Here is a 26,619-nt window from a genome sequence, read left to right as displayed (position 1 = left end):
GAATAATTGAAAAATATGTTAACAGTCAAAGGTAGTCGGAGGCCAAACAATACATATTAAGTCTCAGCTAATACAAGATGATAATTTACACTGCTAGATTTTGTATTTACCATTTTGGTTCATTTAGTCAGACTCCAGCAATCTTTACTTCTGCTAAGCAGAAAACAGAAAAACAAAGAGATACAATACAGCCCGAGGGATGCAGCTGGCTGTAGCCATGTATGGTTCATAGAATTACTATATTTAAGTGTTTTTTTTCTTGCAAAAGACAGCAAGTAGTTCAGTAATAAAAGATCAAATAATTTTTAATAGCAAAAGAAACTTGCATTCAGTGCAAGAAAGGTTTCCAGTTTCCTCATCAACAGTGCTTTTCTCTCTGCTGTCTCAAAGTGCTGTAGAACATAAAACACAGTATCAAGGAGCTGTGACATTTCCTGTAAGAAACAGCCCAAAACCTTTATGGAGAAAGACAGCTGTAATTTCCCCCTCCTTTCCCCCCCACCAACTATATAGCATTTTATATCTACTTTGAATTAAATTTTTGATTAAAAGATGCAAGATGGTTTGATTAACTTCAGAGTCACAAAACATCACTGCAGCTCCAAGAAAGAAAGGTTTATTTCTCTTCAATCTAATCAATTTTTCATTAGGGTGAAGGTGTTTATCAGCTTTTAGCACACCAGCTTTGAGCAAGGTGCGTCAATCTTTGTAATGAATTTATTAATTAGAGTTAATTTAATTGAAGTGGAATTGAAGGGCTAATTAACGGACAAACTGCTGATGAAGATAGAGGAAAGCTCTGCTGATTTCAAACCTATAAAACCCTCTGATGGAAGTAACTCATTCTTTTCTTCATCTAACAGCTTAACAACATGTTTATGGGTAAGATTTACTTTTTTTAGTGTACTGCTTTGAAGGTCATTTTGCACTGCTTCAGCAAATAATCTCTGCATGTTCTTACAAACATTCCTTTTTGAGTCTGACACACTTGAGATATTTGAGATCAGAAACATTTTATGTTATTTTAAAATCAAGTCATTCCATGAAACATTAGTCAAAGATGAAGCATAACTGGCCATCAAAAGAAGCACAGAGGACGTGTCAGTAAATAGGGGATCCATGTTTTGCCTGAGAACTAGACAGGGTCTAACACAAATAGCCATTTTTAGTGCTAGAAACAGAAAGGGATTTTTTCTTCTAAATAAAATTCACAGAAGACAACATTTTCTTCTCTTTGTCACTTTTTTCTTGCATGTTTGGAACTCAGTCACTCCCGTATGCATAAACCATTATGAAGTACCACAGATCCTGGTCAGGAAGTACATTTGTTTCAAAAAGATGGTTCCTCATGAAAAAGTTATATTTATTCATAAGCTGGCATAAACTCAGCTAGCCCATGTGTTCAGTTTTCATTAACAAAACGTCTGAGTTCTTAGATGAACTGGTTTAGACAAATACATGTCTCACAGTTAGACATGATTTCTTTTTTGATATGTGGCTACCAAACAAGATCCTAAAAACTCGTATTTGTCAAAAAGCTGCTGTCATACTTTATAAATATTTAGATTCTGCTCTCTGTGCTAGTACTAGTTTTCTCCTTTTGTTTCTAAGCTCAGACTCTGGTTTTAATAAGCTCAGTTCCATATTTCAAGAAATTCCTCTGCTTCTTCACTCCTACCAAATCCTTCCATCCTGGCAGCCTGCATTCTGCCTTGAAAGCTGTTTAAGACTCATTCTTGCATTCCCTTTGCCTTCAAACTTGACTGCTCTCTGTTTTTCAGGAAAATTACCTCAAATTAGCTGGAGAGATTCTTAAAATGTGAATGCCCCTGGTTTCACTAGTGCAGTTTTAAGTTTCTAAGTAGATGTATTAGGAAATATCCATATCATGCAAAGAACATTCTGAGCTTGCTTGTGAAATACCTGAAGTTGCCAGATGAAGGCAGCTAAAAGATACAAATACATTGATTTTCAAATCTTTCAAAGACATCAATTATTTTGAACCTTTGAATCAATTTACAGTTCATGCTGAAGTCAACTCCAAGAGATCAATCAGCTCAGCAGGTCAGGTCCTAACACAGTAATGTCATTAAAATGCTGCTATTCAAGACATCAACATTTTATAAAATGCCAGCGCTTTTAACTCTTACCATTGGAGCAATCTGGACCTGTCCAGTTGGGGTCGCAGGTGCAGCTCCCGCTCTCCTGAAGGTAGGTGCCATGCCCAGAGCACTGGTCAGAGCACATTGTCTTCAGGATTTCACAGCTGCTGCCCCCCCAGCCCGGGTTGCAGTGGCACTCGCCGTGGATGCACACACCGTGGCTGGAGCAGCCTGGATCCAAGCAATCCGCTGCAGGGAGAGGAAAAAAACCGCTTAAACCTGTCAATCCTAACAACAGTAATTAACCCAGAGGTGCTAATGGCACTTTTGGGCTTCATTCGAATTTCAAGACCTTTCGAAATAGGCAGCATTGCACCCATCTCTAAAGTAAACATTAGTATGCTGAAACTGAGAAGTTCACCCTTCTTTCATGACAATGAATGAAGAAAAGACAAAAGATCTTAGAGTGGACTAAGATCTCTTTGTGCCAGCCTCCCTTCTCTGGCTACAAGGTAAATCACTCTGTCCTCACTTCTTACATAGCTGCAATTTTCCTTGCAAGAACACTTCCCTTTCACACCACTTTCTGATCCTGTAAATTTTGTGCATGCACATAAATGACACCAAGACAATTACAGGTTACCACTGAATCAATGGAGAATCTTTCAAGGTTTGATAATTTTTCTCCCTTACAGCAAGATTGGCTTTGGGACTTGGGTAAGTGATCTTGATTCTGGCTAATCATAATGGAGTAAGTGTTGGATTCTCTGCAGCACTATTCCCTGCTACTACTGACCCAATCCACTACCATATAGTTGTGACAGCTATACAGGACCCCCAGATTGTTTCAGAAATGAATGAGTTGCATACTGTCTGTCTGTCTTAATTCACTTGTGCTTTAGATGATGAGATTTAATTCAGCAATTTGACTCAATAAAATGTTACACTTGTAGGGTCAATGGTCTGAAAATTTAATTCCAGAGACTTAATTGCATTACTTTGTATGTGGCGATCAATAAAATCAATTTGATTGGGGAAGAAAATAGCAGTTTTTAGTCCCTAAAAAAATAGAATGGAAAATGAACTGCATTTTGCAGCACACCAGAATGAATATTATTATGCATATCTCTGGAATACAAGAATAATGCATCATTTTTCCCCCTGATGCATTTGAATCAGCACTTTCCACAATCTGGTCAGTGGAAAAGACTACCAACAAATGCAATAAATTAATGACTACTCTATACTTGAAAAATTCAATAAGAACTCCTACATATGTGTTTCATGTGCTTTCTTCTTAGCTGATTTCAGCCAGATGAAACCCAAATATACTGGCAAGTAAAAACATTACATGCATGTTACTTTGAATTTTCCCACTGCTTACTTGAGAATAGAGTACAATAATTCTGTAGAATTCAGTGATACTAGTGATTCTAAACTTGATTTGTAGTATTGTAAAATGATTTTTGAAGAAACAGAGTTAGTGCATAAGACCTAAATCCAGAGTAAAATTTATAGAGCCAGATGTGCCAGCTGTTAGCCTGATCAACAACAGCTGGTGCTAGCAAAAATATTTACTCATTTACCTTCTTCACAGTTTTCTCCTTTGTAGCCAGAGTTGCAGGCACAAGAGCCCATGATGCAAATGCCCCGTCCCCCACACTGGGGATCGATGCACTGACTCGTAGGCACGTCACACTCGGTGCCCTTCCAGCCACTGTAGCACAGGCAGCGTCCTTTGGAGTACTGCCCATTGCCACTGCACAGCACCGGGCAGGCTGCTGTGGGACAGAACACAGCAGAACTATCAGAATAAAGATTTCACCAAAGCTTTATAAAGAAGAACATCTGAGATGTTGCTTTTCTGATGTATTTCTCTTCATGCTCACTTAAACTGACTTGAGAAAAGCATTGGGCTGATTTACCTCTTGAACAATCGGGGCCCAGAAACCCGGGAAAACAATGGCAGGACCCAGAAACACATTCACCATTACCATGGCAATTTCGGGGGCATTCCACCACAGACTCTAGAAGGAAAAAGAGAAGGATAATTCACAGGTGCCCACTGCATGAAGTAGCTATCATTTGAGCCACTACTAACTGACAGCTTGTTCTCACTCTGAGAAGTGTTTACATTTGTTTTGTTTGAAGAGCACGAACAGCTGTGATTTCCTACTGCTGATGCCCCCACTATCTTATACTCCAAAAAAAAGGCTAAAATTATAAGTGTAAAACTACATGAGATCCATACTTAAAATCTAGTCCTGTGCCATTTAATAAATACTTCAAAACAGCATCCTCCTTTCAAGCACTGTTTCACTAGAAGTACTTATGCCTTCGACTAAGAAATTAAAACCCTTATGCCTTAGATCAAGGAATTAAACTATAGACTCTGTGTTTTATTCTGAGTAGCAAAAGAAACACATAAATGGAAAACCTGCAAAAAAAAAAATAGTCAGATATAGTCAGATCATTTAACTATGAAAACCTATCTATGAATTCCTAAAAGCCTGACCCCAAGCTAGTGTTTGGTAAGAGCTTTAAAGATTATGCTTACCTATAATTATGGTATTAAAAGACACCTGCTCTGCATTTTTCCCATCATTATAAAAGGCCAGGTGCCAGATGCCAGAATCCAAATACTGGATAAAACCTGCCTCGTGGAGGCTGACGGACCTCGCCTGCCGTCCTGCTCGCTCCGACTCCAGCAGGTTGCGTTGCTCCCTCGCAATCAGCCGGCTGCCATCCAGGAGCTCCACAAAGTCATACTGCAACGAAGCACAGAACAGAGCTTGACAGGGCCATGGCACGGCCCTGACAACATGCTTGTATTTAGACTAAGTTTCCTTCTGGAGCAGGGAAGGAGGAGCTGAAACCAATCCTTTCTTCTTTCTTTGCTCCTTGGTAAGCATTCACATAAAATTACCAACTAGTTCTCATGCTTATCAGGAAGACTTTTTCAGTAGAAAGTGGCCAATGAACCCATTTCATACACCAGGGGAAGAAAATAGCAGTTGAAATGAGTCTGCAGTCATGACTGGCACCATAACTACAGGTGAGAGCTAACTTTCAAACTGTGTTACATACATATGGGCTAATAATAATAATACTATCCAATACCAATAATCTACTTTTCTTAATTTAATTCCAGATGAAGGATTAACTGCTCAATCCCCCTTTTGTATAGTCTCGAATTTCTGAGGAAGGAGATCAAGAGCTTTACTTCTCATCACAGAAGGTCAAAACAGGAGAAGGAAAGCAGAAAACATTGCAACTACCAAAAACGACAAATTGACCAAGCCCCATGGTAACTCAGGTCAAGGGACAGCACGTACTGAATTTTAACAATAACATGGGGCTTGGAAAAATGTAGCAGCATCTGAGCTGATAAAACAAGTAAACTCACAACACAAGTTGTTATGCATGTTTATGCACCTTAACTAGGTCTAAGGCACCTGGAGGGCTAAAACTGCTCCAGGCCCTACACTGGTTTTATACTATCTGGAGTCTGTTCTCAGGGCTTGAAAGTTGTCTTCTGCATGTTGAACATGTAAAGATCAATACATACAGAGCAAAATAAAACAGGTAGGAAAATTGAAGAGCATTCTTGCTTGTGGCAGAGGGTCTCTACTTTTACAGCTAAGACTATTCAAAGTTTCAGTTCTACTGTGACACACGTTTATCGTATGAAGTGAACTGTAGCACATAAGCCTTTAATCTTTCCACATGTTGAAGACCTCTCTCAAATGAAATTACATCCAGGGCCTTTTAGAGTAAAGGCCAGCATGTGAGCCACTGATTCACCTGAGCTGGGATAAGATCAGTTCCTAGGACCAGAGGATCAGTGATTTTTGACCCTGACTTGTGACCTTCAGAAACTGCTCCTCAGACAAAAGAAAATATGATAGCTTTTATCCTGGAACAAGGGTTTAAGTACTTGTGCTCTCTTTTTGAAATTTCAGGCCAAAATTCACTGGTATTGTAAGATTGCTCCTCCCCAGTATTCAGAATCATCTTCCCACCAGCCAGGATGTGAAGGAAATGCATGGTTAATATGACTCTATCAACACCTGAGACGCTTTCCCAGCGATGTCTGGAGGAGCAGGACAGAACACAGTGTGATTAGGATGCGCAGGAGCGGTGCCTTGGCAGCTCTGTATGCGCTGCACCGCGTGGAAACCAATGCGATCACTTTGGGAGAGCAATTATTCAAAACCACTCAACACTCTCATTTGTCAGAGTATTAAATATTTATCTTATTTTGTGAGAGAGAGAAACAATTTTGGCTTTTTTTCACTCCTGCCTCTCCAGTGGTTTTAGTATTTTTAAAAACGGAAGGCTCAGGGAGCTCTGAGTTTTAACAGGTTACTCATAGACATTAGTTGTGACTTTGTAATTTGTATATGGCAAGAGACCACTTTTGTAGAAGGACAATTTCAGATTAAAACTCTATTTTTGATACAGGAACAAGTGGCTACACCACTTTATTGGCCACTAATAGCGGACAAGCACAGTACAAGTCACAATTTTGTATTTTTAATGTAATAAGGACGTATGCTGTTATCAGAACACCATTTTAGACTACACTTAAAAAGCCATACAGAAGGGAAATCACTGTTCATTTTGTCCCCCGGGAAAAAAAAAAAAAAAAATCTTAACCAACCCTTTTAAAGGCTGCTTTTTTATATTTGAGACATGGCAACAAAAACAGACTGGAAAAACAATTATCTTCATAAGGAAAACCATACCAACTTTATTTTCCTTCTATGAGGATAAATTTATTCCATTTACATTGAGTCTAAATGTGATGATTTGTCTTACCACTCCATACAGTTTTGCTTTAAACCAAAGTCTCTTTTTTATTCCTAAAAGTCTCTTTAAATAAACATATTGATTCTCTGGCTGCAATGGAACTGACATTTTAGAAAGTGTCACAAAGACTTTCAGGCTTGCATTGATTGGGTTTTGAATGGACAGCCACCGTCAATTATTTCTGGTTGATTTATTTATGATTCCCCAGAAAGAGAGCTATGCATCTCAGCTCAGTCTGTGACACAAATAGTAGCTGTGCTTGAGACTAATTTTGACACCTAAAGAGAATAAAGCAAAACAACCAAAAATTTTGTCCTGAATATGATGCATCAAACCATTTCCTACATGCTATATCTCTATTATTTTGGATTATGGGACAGAACAAGAATTAAATTTTCTCCATTCTGTTAGTTTAATTAATAAAATTTTCAGTGATTTATAGAAATAGTTTATATACAATTCATCCTATTACAAGACAAGGGTGTAAAGACTTCTTGAAATCTCTTCCAAACTTATTTCTATCATACTTTTGTTATGTCCCCTGCAATAGAAGGATAATTGGCACCAGAGGTTGTACAGTTAGGGACAGATATTGACTACAGTGTCCTCTTACTCACTGTAAGGTTTTAACTAGGTACAAAAAAGAGGTGGATAAACCGGCAAAGGGTACAGGAGAGAAGTGGAGAACAAGGTGGCAAATGTAAAAGTCATGTTTTGCATTACAGTCAAAGGTGACAGTGGAGAGAAGACAGACATTGGTAGAAACACCAAAGTTGTAAGGAGAGAGCTAAAGAAAATTGTGCAGTGTGGTTATACATGTAGGGTATCATAGGCATACGAGCAAAGACTTTGGAGGAGGACAGGTGACAAGGCAACTTTACAAATGCTGGCAGAGTGCAGGAAGTAATAAGTTCTCTATTATTTAATGTAAGATCTGAAAATTCAAATACTGACGTTTGAGAAACAAGCAGCAGTTGCTTATTTGCATAAAATTTTGTTATTAGCACTTGTCATTCTGTGACTAGAAGATAAGGGCAGATAGCATTCAAGAGACACAGACATGAAGTGATATATGTGAGTGAGATCCTACTTTTCAAAGTCCTCATGAAACAACCCTAGCTTTACACATGCAAAGATGGGCTCTGAGCCAACTTTTGTCATTATAGGATGTGCCCTTTGAGCCATGGTAGACAGATTATGGAAATAAGAGCTCAATAATTAAAACAGAAAAAAAGAAAAAAGCAGACATCATTAAGGCATTGAATGAAACCATCACAGATTAACACTTGTGTTCTGGCCTCCACACCTTGAAAAAGCTGCATTAAAACAGGACAACTTTCACAAAAGGATAAACAAAGGACGGAAAAAGCTTTCATAAAAAGAATGCCAAAACAGCCTGGAAAAAATACAACTCAATGATAACACTAGAGATCCCTTAATCAAGGGTGGCATGAAGAAGAAATTAATGAGAAATTCTGCTCTGCCTCTTCAAAAACACTTTCAACACTGTGTCAAACAAAAGCTACTGTCTCAAAACACACTGAGGAGTACAGTGTGAGATGTGTAGTTAAGCCCTGCTGCAAATGTCACAGATGCTAAAAGCTTCCATAGATTCAAAGGTGACTATGCAAATTCACAGGAAAAAAGAATCTATCAAAGATTTGTAGACAAATCAAAGACAGCATCTTTGACTCAGAAAAGTCCTTCAGCCCTAAAACTCTGGAGGCCAAAAGCATATTGTGGAAAGAATAACTACAATACTATCATGCTGCTTTACTGATCTCTCTGTGTCTGCTCACGGCCCCCATCACAGACAGAAGGCCAGATGGGCCTTGACCCAACTCAGCATGGACATGCATGTGTTTGTCTGCCATGTTCCTGTGACACTTGGAGCCACATGGGTGAGCTGCCTTGTCTAATGGGCAGGATGGAAGTGAAGGATGGAAGTGGAATGGAAGGATGCAGTGAAGCCAAACATCAGCTGTTAGTCTGTCCCTGTTACCTATGCCTAGCTTGCTGTTAGGAACTTTTGTTGGTACAAGCCATAAGAGTTAGAGGAAATAGGAAAGCAAGAAATGGACTTATCCTTGTAATCCCCTCAGTGTTCTATTTCATTAGATGTCTTTTTGCCAAAATACCTTATTTTGTTTACATAAGCTACTCCAGTTAAATATGTATTTTACCACGATGAGTTGTGTCTTCATCAAAGCCCTGTGTTAGGACTTTGTTGGAGAAAGGCCCAAACTGTTAAGACATATTTTATTCCATTTTTTTCCCCCACATGAAGGAGCATGGTCTCAAATAAAACCCCAACTGCTTACTGAAACTTCATTTTCAGGAGATTACATACATACTTTATCTCAGACACTTAAACTGGACATCATTGGGTTCAAGGCCATATAAACATTCTGATAAACCTGTACCCTTGGGAAGCTTTAGCAGCCTTATAAGTTCAGTAGGGCACTGATAAGTAAGCATGCCTAATTTTTCAGTGTATCAAATGTCAGTCAATGGTTTGTAAAAAATACTCTAATTACATACCAGGCAAAAAGAGGACAAGAGAGCTTGACCTATATCCAGGGAACAGTATATCCAAAATGTCAAGCAGGACTCACATATGATACTTTCTGTTGTATCATACTTAAACTTTAGTAAGAACTTGGAGTCTATGTAACACAGAGGACAGGAAACAGATTTAGTAGTCTCTGTGTTTTTGGATAAAGGGCACTCCTATTTCAATCTTTTGACAGGCTAAGGAATCAAGTAAAGATCATTTTTTTAATAGTCATACTTACTTGCATAACTTTTCATATAAATGCATAGTCTAGATCAGCTTCTTCAGTTTTATTCATTCTTGCCACACATATATTCCCCTAACCCCTGTTACTATTATCATTGGGATGGCATTTGTATTCCAAACCCCTATTTCAAATGGCTGATAACTTTTTGAATCAATTTTCTTTACGCTAGAATTTCACGTCGTTGTTGTCAGCCTGAGGGTGGGTGTTCATACGTGAAGGTCTGAAGAAAATCCATTTAATCATTATTATGAAGATCAAATTTTTAAGTAAACATGAGTGCACTTTCTGCATTCAGTAAAGTGTTTGTACTTTAATGGAAACTAAACTACAAAATAAAGTTAATGTAACATTCCATGACCTTACCTGCTGTGCTAACCTTTCCTCTGTTGTTTTTGTCTGTTAAGTAGGTGTAACAATTATTAATACATTAGTAATATATTTCTATATTGTACATATTTTAAAAGTTATACCTGAATAAAAAAACAAGCAAAAAATTTAAATAGTGCAGTAGCACAAAAATAAATTGTTTTTAAAAAATGAGACTGAATTAAAATATATGAATTTTGCACCTATGGATTTGCTGCTACACCTATGGATTTGCTGCTATGTATCAGGCATAATCAGTCAAGCTTTGATACAATTATACCATTTGGTTGCTATACTTAGATTTGTGTCCATGGCAAACCCATACACTCAAAATAAAAGTCACTAAGATATTTCTCTGAATGTGGTAGAAGAAAATGAACTAAAATACCTGTTCAGGTGGAAAAATGGATCTGAGCCAGCAGTTGGACAAATTATGTGTTGGAAGAAATCTAATCTTGGAGGGTCTTAAATCTTTAAAATAATATGAATACAATTAATACTAAAATACCATCTGAGGCAGTGATTCTCTGTTTCTCCTGCCAATCCAGAAGACTGTTCATTCTTTTATACTTTAACTGTTCTATCACTATGGATAAAAAGTGGGTTTTTGTTACTAGGAAATGTGACCATATGCTATAAGAGGTGTCATTAGAAATCTTCTGACGGATGGAAGAGAATAACTCCTCTGGCACACTTAATAACAAAGTTTCAAGACAGTAGATGCCTAGTGAAGACTGCCACTTTTATAACCCCAGTTCACTGTATCTTTGTAGATACATATTATGTATTTTTTCTTTTATGTTTTTATTTAGTGAGACAACAAACACTTAATACTGTAGTATTTGCTTGTCTTCTTGTTCGGAAATTTGGTTAATGTGCTCTTTGCAGGAACTCTCAACCACACCTTATGTGTGGCCAAAAGATTCTATATCAGTTTGCTTAGGTTTTAAAGATATGTGAATTTACCAAAGAATAAAAAAAAGTACCTATAAATTCTGCATGAAACAACTCCATATCTGAAGAATCATTGATTAGGCAATAGAACAGCTCATAAATAAGAATACCATGTACCTCCCATTCTAGATCCCAACACAGAGTATTACCAATGTTCTGGTCATCACATGAGATCAATAAAGTATAAACAGTGAAAATGAAAATCAGCAAAATGGAAAAGAATGTAATCCTGAGAGAGAAAAAAAGATACAAAAGATACAAGATCATGGTTTTCAATAATGTGCTACTTTTAAGTAGCAGTTCTCACCTGAGTATGTGAAGGTGGTAAGCCTTTTCGACCATATACTCCAATCAATGCATCTTTCTGAAGGGATATATTGAATTTTAGAAATTGTGGCTGATCAATGAAGAGTTGTGATCTCCAGAAAATCCCAGGGGGCACTTCTTGTATCGCTCTTCGGCCTATATCAAGTTCTCCAGAATCTATAGTGTTGTTTTCTTGTGCAAATCCTCCTAATTTTCCTGATGGTTTAGAATAATATGGAGATCAAAAATTAGTGGCTTTTTCTAGCTTTCAATCATCCTTCATATATATCTTCAAATATTTAGAATTACCTCAGGAAAAATGTTAGCTGACAGCCTTTTTGAATAGAAGACCCAGGAATTCAATGATTTGGAAATAAAAAGGCAAAGATACCACAAATACCTACATGCTAAAAATGCTGTAGCATCCCTAAGGAGGAGCATTATGGAAACAGTTTAGAATCTACATTAAACTATACTTTTTCACTAGCATTTTAACAGGGGTTTCTCAGAATAAAGTCTCACATTAAAAAGAAAAAGCAAAATGCAGCATACAGATTTTAAGAATAATAGATACATGAACACAGGTAGTCAAGAGAACTAATATAATCATTTCTACATTAAATATCAGAGCATTTATTCAATACTAACAAATACTACAGCTCTGGTTACCTATTTTTGGTTTTGCATATGCAAGCAATGCTGTATTTAAGCAGCTGGCACACAAAGGTGAGGCTTGAGTGAAACAATACAAAGAAAATGGAACTGTCATTATAGTCTTGGAGTTTGCTGTGTTTTTACCAATTCACATTCCTTTCATCAGCTAGTCTATTATAAAGATTGAACTAAATCCATCTGAATGTGATAAGCATGTTCATGTGATGCTCACTTGTTTGCATACAAGTGTTCTGAAGAACTGACAATTCAGCCTTGTCTTTTACGTTCAAATTCTACATTATTCATCATTTGATGGAAGAAACTGACACAACCTTTTTGCAAACATTTAGACTGCAAAAAAACTAGATTAAAATCTGAAATGCCAGGTGAGGTCACAGATTGATCCTCGGCACTTATTGTGCATCCAAGATGAACTGAGACTGCTGTTGAATTAAACAGGTTCAGAAGCACTGCTGAGAGGCCTTGAGCAGAACTTGTATCATCATCAGAGCTGTGTCACAGCAGCATTGCAGTCACTGAAAATGTCTCACAGGATTATCACATTGATCAGAGTGCTCTTGAGAAAAGACAGTGAAATATCTGATCTTAAAGACACCAGTTTTTAAACACTTTTCAGGATGAGTTTAATGTTTTTCTGAATTTGGACTTAACCTTTCATAATATTCATGTGTTATTCTAGAAGATGGATCTGTATTCCCTATTTCTGCTTATTTAAGCATTTGTTTTCTACTTCTTTCTTCAAATTAAAGCATATTGTGTTGAACAAATTCACACACTGATGACAGGTAATCACTAAACAATAAACACTTGTTTGCAATATTGATCTGCAACTTCCCCTATTTCTACATTTCAAATGAAAAATAACTGCCTTGTACTACTGAAAAGATGAGCTAGACAGCTTGAGTAAGTGCTGTTTATCAAATACATTAACCAGCTTCCCAGGAATGCTTACTTCTGGGGTCCAACACTCACCAGATAATACATTTATGGACTCCTATGTTCTTCACTGAAAAAAAGATGGTTTTACTTTGTAGCCATGTGCCCCTTTAGCACCCCGACACCTCTCTCAAAGCTGTCAGCAGCTGTTTGTCACCCTAAGGTTAGGGGATTAATTATTCTTTGTTCCCTGTTGTATCTCAATGAGCATAAGAAAGATCTTCATAGTGTCATAATTTCCTTTCCATTTTCTAAACAGTAACAGCTCCTACACGCAGCTTTAAACCAAAACATGGAATGTCATGTTCATACACATTTACTATTAAGGTGGTTGAAATGTCTCAAATCCAAATCAGAGGATCAGGACATTACCAGGGGACTAGAGAAGGGTGGTACTGAAAGTTGTTCAGCTATCAAAATATCTGAATCAAGGTTTCATTGCTTCTTCCTGATAGTTTTCAGTAACCAGTGTGATAGCACAGGGGCCTCGCTCCTCACATTTCACATCTAGTCATCAAACTTTCCCTTCTGCCTAACTGGTGCCTCTTTTGTGGTTTAAAATGTGTACTCTCTGGTCTGTCTGTTGTTCAGTATTGATGCATGCTGATAAATGACCACATGCCATATTCTGCAGAAGACAGCATTTTAAGTGGGTGGAATTAACCCTGTTCTCTTGAAGCGTATTTAGGGACATAAGGAAGGAAAAACGTATTTGATTTCCTTGTTATTTCCTTTTATTTTTGAGGCAGCGTATAACAGGTTTTAGTTTGGTAAAAAAATTAAAAATTATCAAGGGAAAAAACCCAGTAAGTGTTTATAAAATATTTTCAAAAACATCAATGTATTTTATAAAATAAAGTATATTTGCTATTGAATGCAGAAGACAATGGGATGAAAAGCTGTCACTGCAGCTTTATCAATATTCATAACCATAAAGTAGTTTTTTTGCTCTTCGTTCAAAACAAGTAAGAAGAAAACAGGAAGTGATAATGATTATTTAAGTACAAGAAAAAGGCAGGAAGGTAAAGGAAATGAGAAGAAAATGTCCTACTGGAGAAGTTTCACAGGCTTACAAAAATAACAAAAGGAGGGAACTGAGCTATAACTTTTTTATGACTTGGAGCTGTGATAACTTGAAAAATTTTCTAGATGTCAATTGCCAGCAGAGGCTTCCTCCTTCTCAGAGGTAAGGAGGTCAGATGTACCTTGTGAATGGGAAAATGGATTTTTGTGTAATGAAGCAAACACTGCATTCATCAACCATTTAAATCAAGTTTTCTATTCAAAACCTATTGATTTTGAAGCCTCTGTTAGCCAAAAGTGCACAAGCTCTTAAATGTTTGGAGAATCTTAAAGGGCAACATGGAAAAACGTCGATAAGAAATAATCCCTTTATGTGATTTGTATTTTAAAAGCTCTTACAACAAAATTAAGAAAGTTTTTTTCCCTTGCTTTATATATTGGTTGGATGATTCAGACTCAACATTATATGCCAGAGACTTTGAGAAAACAAATGTACATGTTATACCTGACCTATTAAATTTCAGAGAGAAATTAAAAAAAAAAAAAAAAAAGAGAAGAAAACATCAACCTCTCTAGAGAAAAACCCACGATATTCCATAGTGAGGTCATCATGCCACACAAAACTCCTTGATCATTACTTCTAAGCCTTGTAAGCATAGCTAAGTGAGAAGCTTCAAAAATATGCATATTATTCCTGAAGTGCCTCTTCTGGAGCAAAAACTTCACAAAAAGTGATTACGACAGAACACACACATTTGGTAATCTTTTGTCCAGAATTATTGAGAGCTTGCTGAAAGTCCCAAAGACTGACTCTTGCTATCAGGTCCCCCTTATGAAACAGTATGTCCTGACACCTTGGCTTGGTTGTGGCCATTTGTTCAACATGAGGTCCCTAAGGCAGGATGGTCCAAGTCAGCCTCAGCACCCTCCTGGTGTCTCTGGGGACCCCACAGCAACAATAAAAATATTATCAGGTATTTTAGAGTAAATAGAGGTTCTGCTTCTCTGGATATGATGAGAGCTTTCCTACCATCATCAAGTATCACATGTAAATTCCTGTGAGGAATTTTGGTTGACAGTTAGCTTTCCTAGTAAGATCAGCATTACTGCTCAGGATCCATAGGCCCCTTCACATGCTAGGTAGGAGAAACTGTTTATCTGTTTAAAATTACTATTACTGACAAATACTCTGTACTTGAATTAAATATAGAATCTTGGAGAAAAACTGGTAAAGTTTGATGATATAAGTAAGACACAAAGGAAGGAAATGTTCCAAAAGAAGGGGAAAAAATGGTGCCCATTTCACTTACCACTGTCTCCAGCAGGAACTGTTACAGGATGTGTTGGCACAGTATCAGAATTCACTTTTCCATTCTCAAATGTATCATTTTCAGTCTGCTGCAACTGCCAGTTGAGGCCAAACAGATGCATTGCTGGTGGTAGAGGATACAGGTTATTTGATGCTTTTAACCACAATGACAAATTGCACAAGTAATGACTTTCCATGCCTTGTAGTGGCATAGCAACTCATACATTAAAAAAATTAAATTACATGAACAAGCATTTGCAGACTAATAGTTCAGCAACGGCACAAAGCAATTACTACCACTGTCCTTTAATGATACAGTGCTTTCAGTGAAGGCAGTTGACAGAAAGCTCACCAGTCTCATTTTGAGTCTTTTACCGGTCCCAAATCAATGTTCAAAAGGATAGGCAGTAATTATGTTCTTTTCTCTTTTTTTCATTTTTGATCCTTCTGAAGTGACAAATCATTTAAGTGAACTTCTAAATGACCTACTAAAAGAAATGATTTTCCCAGCAGATGGATCTGTCCTGGTTAGTCAGAAAGGGAAAAGAAAAAATAAATACAGGAGGAGAGGAAGGAGGGTGCTGTGGGTGTTCCAGGGCTAACCTAAGACACGAGCACTTCATGCTGTCAGCAACACCCTGCACAACCCTCCCATTACATGCCCATTCCTCACACTAGTCTGCAAAATGAGGCCAAGGCCATGAGCAGAGCCAGGGTCACTGGGGCACTTTGCTCTGATAATGGTAATGCCTAAGTTAGGTTTCTGAATTACTAATTCCCCACAACCACATTCATTTGAAAGTTGATACCATGTTAAAGAGTTTAGCTGAGTTAATTATGAAACAGAGTCAACCTTCCATGGTATTAGGGGGAACTTAAGGAACCTTGATCACCAGGGATTAAGGAATGAAGCCAGCATCTAAACTTTTAGAGCAAAAATATGGGAAACCCCCCCCCAATCTTAGTGCTATACTGTGATACTCTCATGCAATTTCATGCTCTCTGTGCATTATTTTCTTCTCTTCCAATATCTCTATAATGTCACCAAAATGCATTTTATTGTAATTACTCTACTTTGTACTTGGGCTAATGTAGTTCTGCTTATTCCATGACAACAGCTATCTGCAAAGCAGTTAAAATAGTCTGTCAGTGCTACTAGGGTATAAAAATACACTGAGAAAAAAAATCCATACTCATGTATTTTAACTATTAGTGCAAAATGTAAGGAAAATAATTCACTGTACTTTATTGCTTCTGCTACTTCTCTCTCTCTGAAGTAAGATTACTACTATAGTCCACGTTACTAATTTTTTCATTCCCTCTTTGCAAATGACAAAAAATTCTTCATCCCATTTGGTTCCATCTCTAATCTTTAAATCTCTCTGTATTGACCATGCCAACCCTTATTTAAGATGAACAGGCATAAATGGAAGTTTAGTTAGCCATGCAAGAAAACCTGCCAAATTAAGAGGTTGTCTGCCAGGTCTTTGCCTTAAAGCCTCTCCCTTAATCTGAACAAAACAAAAAACCAGAATGCAACTAAAGACCTGTTACTGAATACTTCAAAGACTGAAATCCTTGCTACAGATGACATATTCTCTTTGTTCCAAGGCTCTGACTCTACTATTACACTTCTTTCCCAGGCTTTAAATTGCCTGTCAAAGCCTGATAATGTAGAATGTTCCTTGACCCTAAAAACATCTTTCTTTTATCCCCTCTCAACTCTTGTTAAACCATAAATCTGACCACCACCATCTCTGGCACATCACTAGAATTAGCCATCATTATTTTGACCCTACCTCAGCTGAAATTCTTATTTATGTATTAATCACCTGATGAGTGTATGTTTTAATATATTTCAATAAAATCCCTAGGGTCAAACTCTACAATTTGCTATACTTGTTCATTTCACTGGCAGCAATGAAAGACTGCAAATAGCTAAATATTTCATGACTTAAACCCAGTACATTCCTTGTTTTCAAGTCCAGAGATCTAAATCACCTCTCTTAACTTTGCTGTCTTCTTATCCCTTTTATTAGTTCTTCTGGAGAAAAGAAAGTGATATTCATTTTGTAACTCTAGAAACACAGGAGCTTAGAATATCATTAACATCTGCTGGTGCTATGTACATGCCCTGTGCCTCTTCATGCACTGGGAGATCAGAAGGGGAAGATCCAGCATGACCTTCCAGCCATTCCCTTGTAATTCAAAACAGCTGGAATTTGAAGTCTTCAAAGGCAAGGACTGTGGGATCAATATTGACTACATCAATATAACCACAATTACTACAGTGTAAGTGACAACTACCTTTTCTTTGTCTTTGTACTGATGTGAGTCCCACTGTGGACTACTGTCAAAGACTGGGAGTGTTAGCTGTATCCCTCAAATATACTATTCCTCTCTCAGCTTTGACAATGAACTAGAAACAAGTTCAATATACAGTGTTTAATGAAAATGAACAGACAGATAAACGCAGCTGTTTCACAGACTGGGAATGAAGGAATATTTTTTAAGGAGACAAAAACTGCTGCTAGACAATTCCAGTGATAAAACTTAGAGTGTGTACTAATACACTAAATAATTCAACCACACAATCTCTCTGAGTTAGTGCTATGGAATTTATAGAATTGTCCTTTTACAACAAACATGAAAGAAACAGGCTTATTGCTAAAGTATCAAATGACAAGGCAGAATTTCTTTAGAGATGATAAACTTTAGGAACATGGTTAAATTGACCGATGAAGACAAACTCAGGCACTATTGTGCCAACCAATTTGTTTTCTTACAGCTGGCCATCAATATAAAAGCAAACTTTACATCCTTATCAATTTCATAAGAAAACCAAGGCATCTGATAAAAATTTTTGATGCTATTATGAATCTGTTTAGCAGCACCTGGGACCGGTACCTTGGTGGGATGTCTGGGACCCTCAAGTCAAATGGTATGGAATAGTTCTGAATTTCCAAAGGGAGAATGATGCAATCATTCATGATTGTCTGATTTGTTGGATAGTAAGAAGGGTTTGCAGAGGGAACTGGATAGGCTGGATCCTTGGATCAGTGAGACAAAGCCAATTGTTGGAGGTTCAAGAAGGCCAAGTGCTGAGTACTGTACTTTTGTGACAACAACCTCATGCAGTGCTACAGGCTGGAGGAGGAGTAGCTGGAAAAATGTCCAGCAGAAAAGGACCCTGAAGTGCTGGTTGACAGCAGTGGCTAGGTGGCTAATGGTATCCTGGCCTGTATTAGAAACAGTGTGGCCAGTAGAAACAGGGCTGGGATTTGCCCTGCATATTTGGCCACACATCAGGTGCTGTGTCCAGCTCTTTTCACTACAGGAAAGACATTGAGGTACTGAAGCACATCCAGGGAAAGGCAATGAAGCTGGTGAAGGGTCTGGAGCACAAGTTTTACGAGGAGCAGCTGATGAAGCTGGGGTTGCTTAGCCCAGAGAAAAGAGGTTCAGGGAGACCCTCACAATCTCTACAGCTACCTGAAGCAGGTTGTAGTAAGGTGAGTCTCAATCTCTTCTTCCATCTAACAAGTAACAGGGCAAGAGGAAATGGCCTCAAATTATGCCAGGGGAGGTTTAGATTAGGTATTAAGAGAAAATGTTTTCATGGCAAGGATTGTAAAACATTGGAACAGACTGCCCAGGGAAGTAGTGAAGTCACCATCCCTGGAAGGATCACCATCCCAAAAAAACAGTGGCTATGGCTCTTCAGCACATGGTTTAATGGTGAACATGGTGGTGGTGCTAGGTTGACGATTTGACTTGATGATTTTAAAGGTCTTTTCCTTTAACTATTTATTTTATATTTATTTTTATAGTTATAGTTTTTATTTTTATTTTTATATTTTAAAATTATTTTATAACTATTTATTTATTTTGAATCTTTAAATATTCAACCTATGATTAAATAATTACATTTTTGCAAACTCAAATAAAAAAATAAACTTAATTTGAATTAAATTTATTAATTTTAACTTAAATTTATGAAAAAAACTACTATCATTAACCTGGGATTCTAGGATCTTCTATCCATTCTGCTGTTTCTGTCCCTACATGTGTTCTGCAAAGTAATCTCTAGCTACCAAGAGCTCCTCATTTGCTGAAGCTCTGCTAGCATTTACCTTTGGACTGAGTTGTTTAAGGCAACATTTGTACTGCTACTGGACAAATTATCTGCATGGCCAGCCTTTAGAGAGGGGTGATAGTCTAAATGGTGAGGAGTGCATTCCCTCTAACAGAGCGGAAAGAAGAGGCATCAGAGATGAGGAAACTCTCTCAGATCTGGGCTGCTCTTGGCATGGACACAGTACCAGTGTCTGTGTGCATCTGTGGTGCTGGTCAATACAACTAAATTCACCGAAACAAATCCCAAACATAAAAGCACTAACCAAATTAACAGTTGGGCTCTTACCCTCCTCTTTCCCCCTCCCACTGCCACTGGACTGGCATATTCAAATATTCAGAGCTCAAATTAAAGGAGTGCATTTGTACCAACAGCAGCCTTAGTGCTAATATAAAAATGCTATCATTTGCTGTAGACAATTGGGTAATCTTGCCATCTGTCACCACACAGTTCACTGAAGAGTTTCTGAACCATCTTAAAACTGCTTTTTCAAGCTTGGTTGATCTTGCGATCACGGAAGCCTAGTTATTTTGGTTTGTAATCAGTCTACAAAGCCTTCCATGTCCTCTCAATAATTAAAATAGCAACTAAGAAAACATTTCACAGCAAACACTTGAAAAAAAACCCATCACTAGTTTACACTGTGTAAAACATTTTGCAACAATCTTCAGGAAGAAGTTCCCATTTGTTGTGCATGCTCCTTTCTCAAGCTAGTAATTCAGTGTTTTAAGCATTGCCTTTACAAGGAACTCATTCTTGAGAAATACACTGTATTATCACTTCAAAACACTCTCCAAGACGTGCATCCAAAAAGAAACCAGTCCTTTGTTAGTAGGTGGTGTAAAATGGGTAATTTATGTAACTAAGTAGCAGAACTAGAACTGTGAGGGCTGACAACTACCTGCTGCATTCGACTGCATACCTGCTGCATTTGCTGCCTTGCTCAATATCTCAAAGTTCTCTTCCGCCAAAATTATGAGAGGCACAAAAAAGAATTGTAACGGAACACCAATTAATGCACCTGTTCTACCATTTAGCAAGAACTGGACTTGTCTGCATTTTTTCCCTCTTCTCATACACTTGAATGCTACGAGGATAAAACAGCTAGTTCATAAAGGAAATTGACAGGTATTAGCATTATCCAGTATCCAGTATAGCTTTAAACAGAAAATGAAGTTTAGATCAGATGTGCAAATACGCACAATTCTGGGCTCTATGACTATCAGAATTTTTATTTCTTTGTAGAAAAGGGTAGCAATATACAGTGAAAGCCAAAGAAACTCATGTATTGTTCTCATCAAAATTCAAGGTTGTCTCTATCATAACTCACCAGGATCAACTGCAACTTTTTCTAAAGTACTGTAAGTAACAAATATGCTCACATGAAACACAAAGGGCATAGCAAACACCCTGTGAGCTGTGTAGGTGAAAGAATCACAAATGCAGATCATAAGGATGCACAAACAGAACCATACACATACAAGCAGAGGCTTTATTCACAGAAGCAGTCCTGCAGTAATGGAAGTAGTACTCTGAAGTACCAGTCAGAAGTGCCAGCAATTCAAGACCTTTCCTTCCAAATATGGCAACTAGTTTTTTGCAGGAAAGAATTGTAAAGGTATTTTCACACAGGGCATTTCAGAAGAACAAGAATTCACAGGTAAGAGGATTCTTTTAAGTAGAAAGAAGAAACAGAGTTGCCTAAATTGGGAAATGGACTTCCACTGCTCCTCCAGCTTTTCTTAGAATAGCAACAGATGAAAAATTAACACTAGACAGAAGAAAGAAAAAACACTGGCTATCTCTAAAGAGCAAGCATCTCCCCAAAACCTCTGGAGATAAGGCCTATGGCATATGTTCTATGAACATAAAGAACTCAACACCATAGGGGAAGTTGGCAAGAGGAACTGAATGATATTGGCGACCCTCCTTCCCTTCTCCCGTGTGTTTTACAAGGTATGGTAATCAAGTCTTATTATTCATGAAGCTGTGCTTGAAGATGAGTTCCTTGCTAAGTTATTGAACTCATGTTCCAGGACTGCCACTGCTACATATTTCTGGGTACTGATATTTTGAAACCATGATTTTAAAAATTGCTTCCTTAGAATTAATTGAAAAATCTTTATGCACGCTTAAACATAAGGAAAAGTGAACATAATTTATATTTAAAGCAATGCAAAGAAGATTATAATTTAAACTAAGCAAATTGCAATTATTGCCCAATCTTGTTGAAGGATTATCTTCTAGTTCATCTCCCTGTTGGCAATACATTTTAAAATGAAATATTTGAACACTGAAGTGGTTTTTAAAATTATCTTCCATATATTTTTCTTGCAGAAATAATTAGAATCTAAATCTATTTTATTCTGAAGGACCTGAAGTGGACCAGAAGATGTGCAAATGAACTGTCAGTGATTTGCATTCTTTTGCTTTTTTCTCAGATAACAGGATACCTTGGATGTTGCTGCACATCAAATAGTGAATTAAAAATAGTTAATTAAAATCTTAAATAAAGTGAATTAAAATTTACAACGATAAGTTCTTTATTTATTACTTTTTTTCTCAAATCAATAAACCCCCTGTAATTTCTAAATTTAAGATAACTTTAAAGTACATGCTTTTGAGCACCTTCAAAAGCTTAGTCACCAGCAGCATCACATGAATACACTGAATGTAAAACATTTTAGTAGAGTGCTATGTGAAAAACCTAGTAATACCTATCAAGACCAATACAGTAACTGAAAAACTAGTATTTTCCCTTTTATCCCGAACAGTTGAATAGGTCCATTGATTTTACTGTTTCACCTGCAAAAAAAAATCCAACCTGTCTAGTCTATTCCTCATTTTCTCCTGGAATCTCTTTTAACAATGAATTTGAAAAACATTTTAAAAATTGCCTTGAAAAAATATGGCAACAAAGGTATATCAGCTATCTGCTGTGGATAAACTTTGACTGATTAGCAGTCAAACTCTCTTTGACTGCTAATCAAAGATGATTACATTGGAACTTCAAAAGTATTGTTGCATTTGAACTGTTACGAAAGATGTGTGGTAGTCTTGGTGTAAATATTTTTACTATATTTACCCCAAGATAGAACATTTATTGCTCTGAAAACTTGTATGGCTAGATGTCTCATTTCAGTTGTCAAGCCAGGGACTTTTATGTAACAATGGTCTGATTCTGTCAACTGCATTATACAAGGCACATTCAAAGCTTAAGGGAGAATCCAGATTTCTTAAAACAGAAACAAAGATAATCTTTCAGCCGCCTCTTATTTAAATAAGAATATCTATTATGTCCTGTTTCAGATATGCCCATTTATTCTGACAAACAGCAAACCTACTCCATTTTGTAACAGTCTCTACTATACCTAAATAGTCTTTAGTATTATCCTGGGCTTTCTACTCAACATATTTTTTTTTTTCTTCCAGCTAATGCTGTTCAGTCTAAAAAGATGGTAAAAAATCATTACAAGTACAGAAATTATGGGAAGTGCATATTGGATTGTGGACTCTTTGTTCATACAAGGGCAGGAAAAGCACCCCATAAATTTTGGGTTTCTATCTAATAGTCATGATCAATTATTTTAAATATGGTGGGGGAGAAGAAAATTTCCCTGATTTACACATGTCAAGGCCAGATTATGATTACAGGCTAATAACTTTTCTGTATTCCTTCAGTGATTTCTTTATTTTATTGCTTCTCATTTTGTAACTCTTTTTCTTCCTTAAACTTGTTTTTTAGAAAAAAGCTGAAGCTCATGGTTTTTTTACCTATTTCAATTTTTTTTCACAATTCCACCAGAGGTCTTGCTTTGTCCTTTAGATCACACCCCCACAGTGTCAAGAAGAGCAATGACAATGTAATGTCTATAATTAATTGGAAACACCTTTCTTAGGTAAGAGCATTGACGAAGTGATCCAACCATTCTTACAGTTCAAAAGCCTTATTTATTACAGAGAAACCAACCACCCCAAACCCAAACCCAACAAAACCACCACAAACCTCTTGAGGGATATAATTAAGTGGCACTATATGATCCTGCATAGCCTATTTGCATGCTGATGGCACAAAGAAATGCAGTCTGATGAAAAGATTCATAAACCAAAGGAAAAAGAAACAGGGGCCAATTAATGCAATGTTCAAAGGACATACTGAGCTGGGAGTTTATACTATATGGTGAAACACTTGTGTTGCATATTTCCATCTCATGACTGGCTAAAAAAGATCAAAGCTTTTTTAATTCCATATTAAGAATGACAGAATATTACAGCAAACATGCAATAAGGATAAATGTAATAAGCTTTAATAAAAGATGATAATAAGGCTTGATAAGAACTTTTGGAATGTCACCAAATCTGAAATGTAAGATGAAAGCATCTGCATGTAGAGATTGTAGTATGTTATTTGGAACCCCACGGAGCTAAACTGTGATTAGAACTCCATATTTTTCCATAAATTAGCTTTTGTTTTGAATTTCCTGCTGAGATCATATGCAAGTTGATTGAACGTGCAAGTCAATATATAGGTTTTCTAATCCTTTGCTGTTTTTCAGGCTTCATGATATCACAATTACAGCAGTCCACTTGTAGATCAAAGGTACATGATTGAGGCCAAAAGAAAATAACCTATAACATCTTTACAAAACTTCTTCACGGTGATTTAGACCTCTCCATGGTAATTATCACTCACCTACCTGAACAGTGCAATTATGTAGATGCATAAGCCAACCACTACATGCAAATCAACTTGCAAGCTCACAGAATTTCCTCTTCAATCCATATCAAAAAACAGAATGGACATGCTGAGTTCACCTTCAAGGGGGCCAACTCTACCTTGCTCCAACACCTCCAGTGCAAACTTGTAAACCATTAGCTATCTGCATAAACAAATAATCTTATGCAAACCTTCGGTTCAAAACCCCAGGGCTTACAACAGCTCAGGGATTGCAGTCATCCTGTCATTGAAACATCACCACTACTCTAGGGATTGGCTTTTAAATAGGGCATCCTTTATTACATCATCATTAATATGTTTTATGTGCATTGGAATAACACACCATGTTCTTCCACTAAGCTGAAATGTGTTTTTTATGAAACTATTCCTGTAAGCAAAGTTATATTGTAGGTACAGGAAAAATACTATCAACAGAAAAAACAATTGACCATACATGATTTATGAAAGGAAACTGTGACATAAAGACAAACTTATTGTTAATTGTTTGCAAAGCTAGTGAATTGCTTGCAAGTCAGTTTGTAAACTACTTTGTAGTTTGTATCAATTATCTAAGCCTTGGAAAACACAAGTTAGGATTACAGCATCACATTGATTTTTTTTCCCTTTAAAGGTAAATTAGCCACAACACTGCACAGTAAAATCTTACAGGTGATATTAAGAATAGCCAGTCTTAGCTCTAAAGTTATGGTCATTTATAAAATTGATAGAGAAAACCAACTACTCCTTTTAATGTGTGACATTAGATCAGTAAAAAGGATGTGTTTTAAAATTGTCCTCTAATTTTGGCTACAGCTGAATTGAAATAACAGGAAGGATTGCATCTCTCCTTTTCAAATGTGGATACCTCAATTTCATTACCTCTACTTGAGAGTACTAACAGGAGGCAGGAAAGAAGTTGCTGGAGAAATAATTAAAAACCCGGGAAATCATTTGAAAACATAAGTAACTTTTACTCAGCAGTCTGAAAAGATTTGGAGTGAGTCAAATGAGGACTCACTGTCGAGCAAAATTGCCTGAATAAAAAGGGCTGTGAGACTTGGCTTTTCAAAGATGAAAGAGAAGGTAAAACAACAGATAAGCCTGGACATTCCACAAAAAAGATAAATTTAAAGATAAATTTATTGTACCCAGTTACTGTGTTACACCTCAGGAAATCAGTGGTTAGCAGTAGGCTAACTCTATGCAGCTGGATATTGCTTTAGTTTTCAACAAGTACTATTGAAACAAAAATACTATTTTTCCTGCACCATAATAAGGGTAACTTAGAAGTATTTTTAAATTAAAAAAACCTACAAGAAACATTCCTACTTCTATACTTGAAGGTTTCTGGAACTAAGTAATTTTCCAAATAAGTGATATTCATTTATATACCTAACCCCCCACCTTACTGCTTCTGTAGAAAAAGTAAAAGAACTGCATTTGTGTGATCCTATTTTATCAAATATTGCCAAAACCCCTCTGGTTTTGTTTTATTGGTTTTATTATTGAGGAAAAATAAGCTTCTGAAATGCAAATGTCCATGTCATCTAAACAGTTGTAGCACATTTCTTTTTACTGGATTATAAAACTACAAATGCTGCTAAAGGTGACATTTCCTAAGGGACAGTGGGCTTGGGGTATTTTTTTTGTGAATGGAGTTGTCTGAAATGGCATAAATTTCCTGTCTACTTCAGAGGACATCTAACTTTCATCCATAATTAATCCCTGCAGTGGGGTAATTACACCCATATAAAACCCATGTGTTCTTGTGATCTCAGCCATAAATGTATTATCAAATGGTATTGCTTGAAGCAAGGTTGGACACATGGACTCAACCTTTTCATTCTACAGTGCTTGTGTATGGAGAGGTTTACCAAAATCTCATCGGACATGACTTTTTTAAAGCATTCAAAAAGAGAACAAGCAGTTCTTTTCAAAAAAAAAAAAAACAAGAAAATATTGCAGTTTACAGAAAAGATGCAATTTATACACAAAATGACCAGCTTGAACACATGTATTTTAATTCAAATATCACAGCAGATAGCACATGTCTAAGACCTAGCTTCTTTCTTCACAGGCATGAGTTATAAATTAATTGAAACTACCAGCAAAGAAGAGAAGATTAATCCTATGTCCACAACAAGTCAAGTAATCACCCAAGCAAATATCTGCTTTGCAAAATCTCTTAAACATAAGCATTAATTTGAAGTACTACACACATTTGCCTACTACTAAAATGAACTACATGTTTACCTGGACTGATAAAATACAAAGAATACCTCTTAAACTACTCTAAGCTTGCTCTTTATCAAAAGCCAGTGCATTTTAACTGAACATCACATTAGTCTGAAAAATTGCTAATATTAGGGAGTCTGTCAGAAGACTATAGGAGAAGTGCAGATGGACACACATCTCTACAAAACTTGCTTGCAAGAGACTTCAGTTTTCCTGAAAGCAGCATCCAGATTTTGAGAAAATATCAT

At 36.8% G+C, this 26,619-nt stretch overlaps 1 protein-coding gene across 35 annotated transcripts in view; it reads right to left on the bottom strand.

The window, feature by feature from the left end:
- Positions 1-26,619, bottom strand: part of TENM3 (teneurin transmembrane protein 3) — a 1,291,378-nt gene that overhangs the window by 80,876 nt on the left and 1,183,883 nt on the right. For all 35 annotated transcript variants that reach the window (XM_071432135.1, XM_071432137.1, XM_071432120.1 and 32 more), the window contains 6 exons: positions 15,286-15,408; positions 11,343-11,557; positions 4,660-4,870; positions 4,028-4,129; positions 3,689-3,883; positions 2,151-2,351 (listed from right to left, as the gene is read on the bottom strand). In XM_071432135.1, coding sequence (XP_071288236.1) covers positions 2,151-2,351; positions 3,689-3,883; positions 4,028-4,129; positions 4,660-4,870; positions 11,343-11,557; positions 15,286-15,408 — 1,047 coding nt within the window. The remainder of the gene's footprint in view (positions 1-2,150; positions 2,352-3,688; positions 3,884-4,027; positions 4,130-4,659; positions 4,871-11,342; positions 11,558-15,285; positions 15,409-26,619) is intronic.

This window comes from Agelaius tricolor, unplaced genomic scaffold (assembly GCF_023055355.1).
Source record: "Agelaius tricolor isolate 1412-34295 unplaced genomic scaffold, bAgeTri1.0.p SCAF_8, whole genome shotgun sequence".
Lineage (NCBI taxonomy): Eukaryota > Metazoa > Chordata > Aves > Passeriformes > Icteridae > Agelaius > Agelaius tricolor.
Note: the sequence above shows the minus strand (reverse complement) of the source record. Positions and strands in the feature narration are given on the sequence as shown.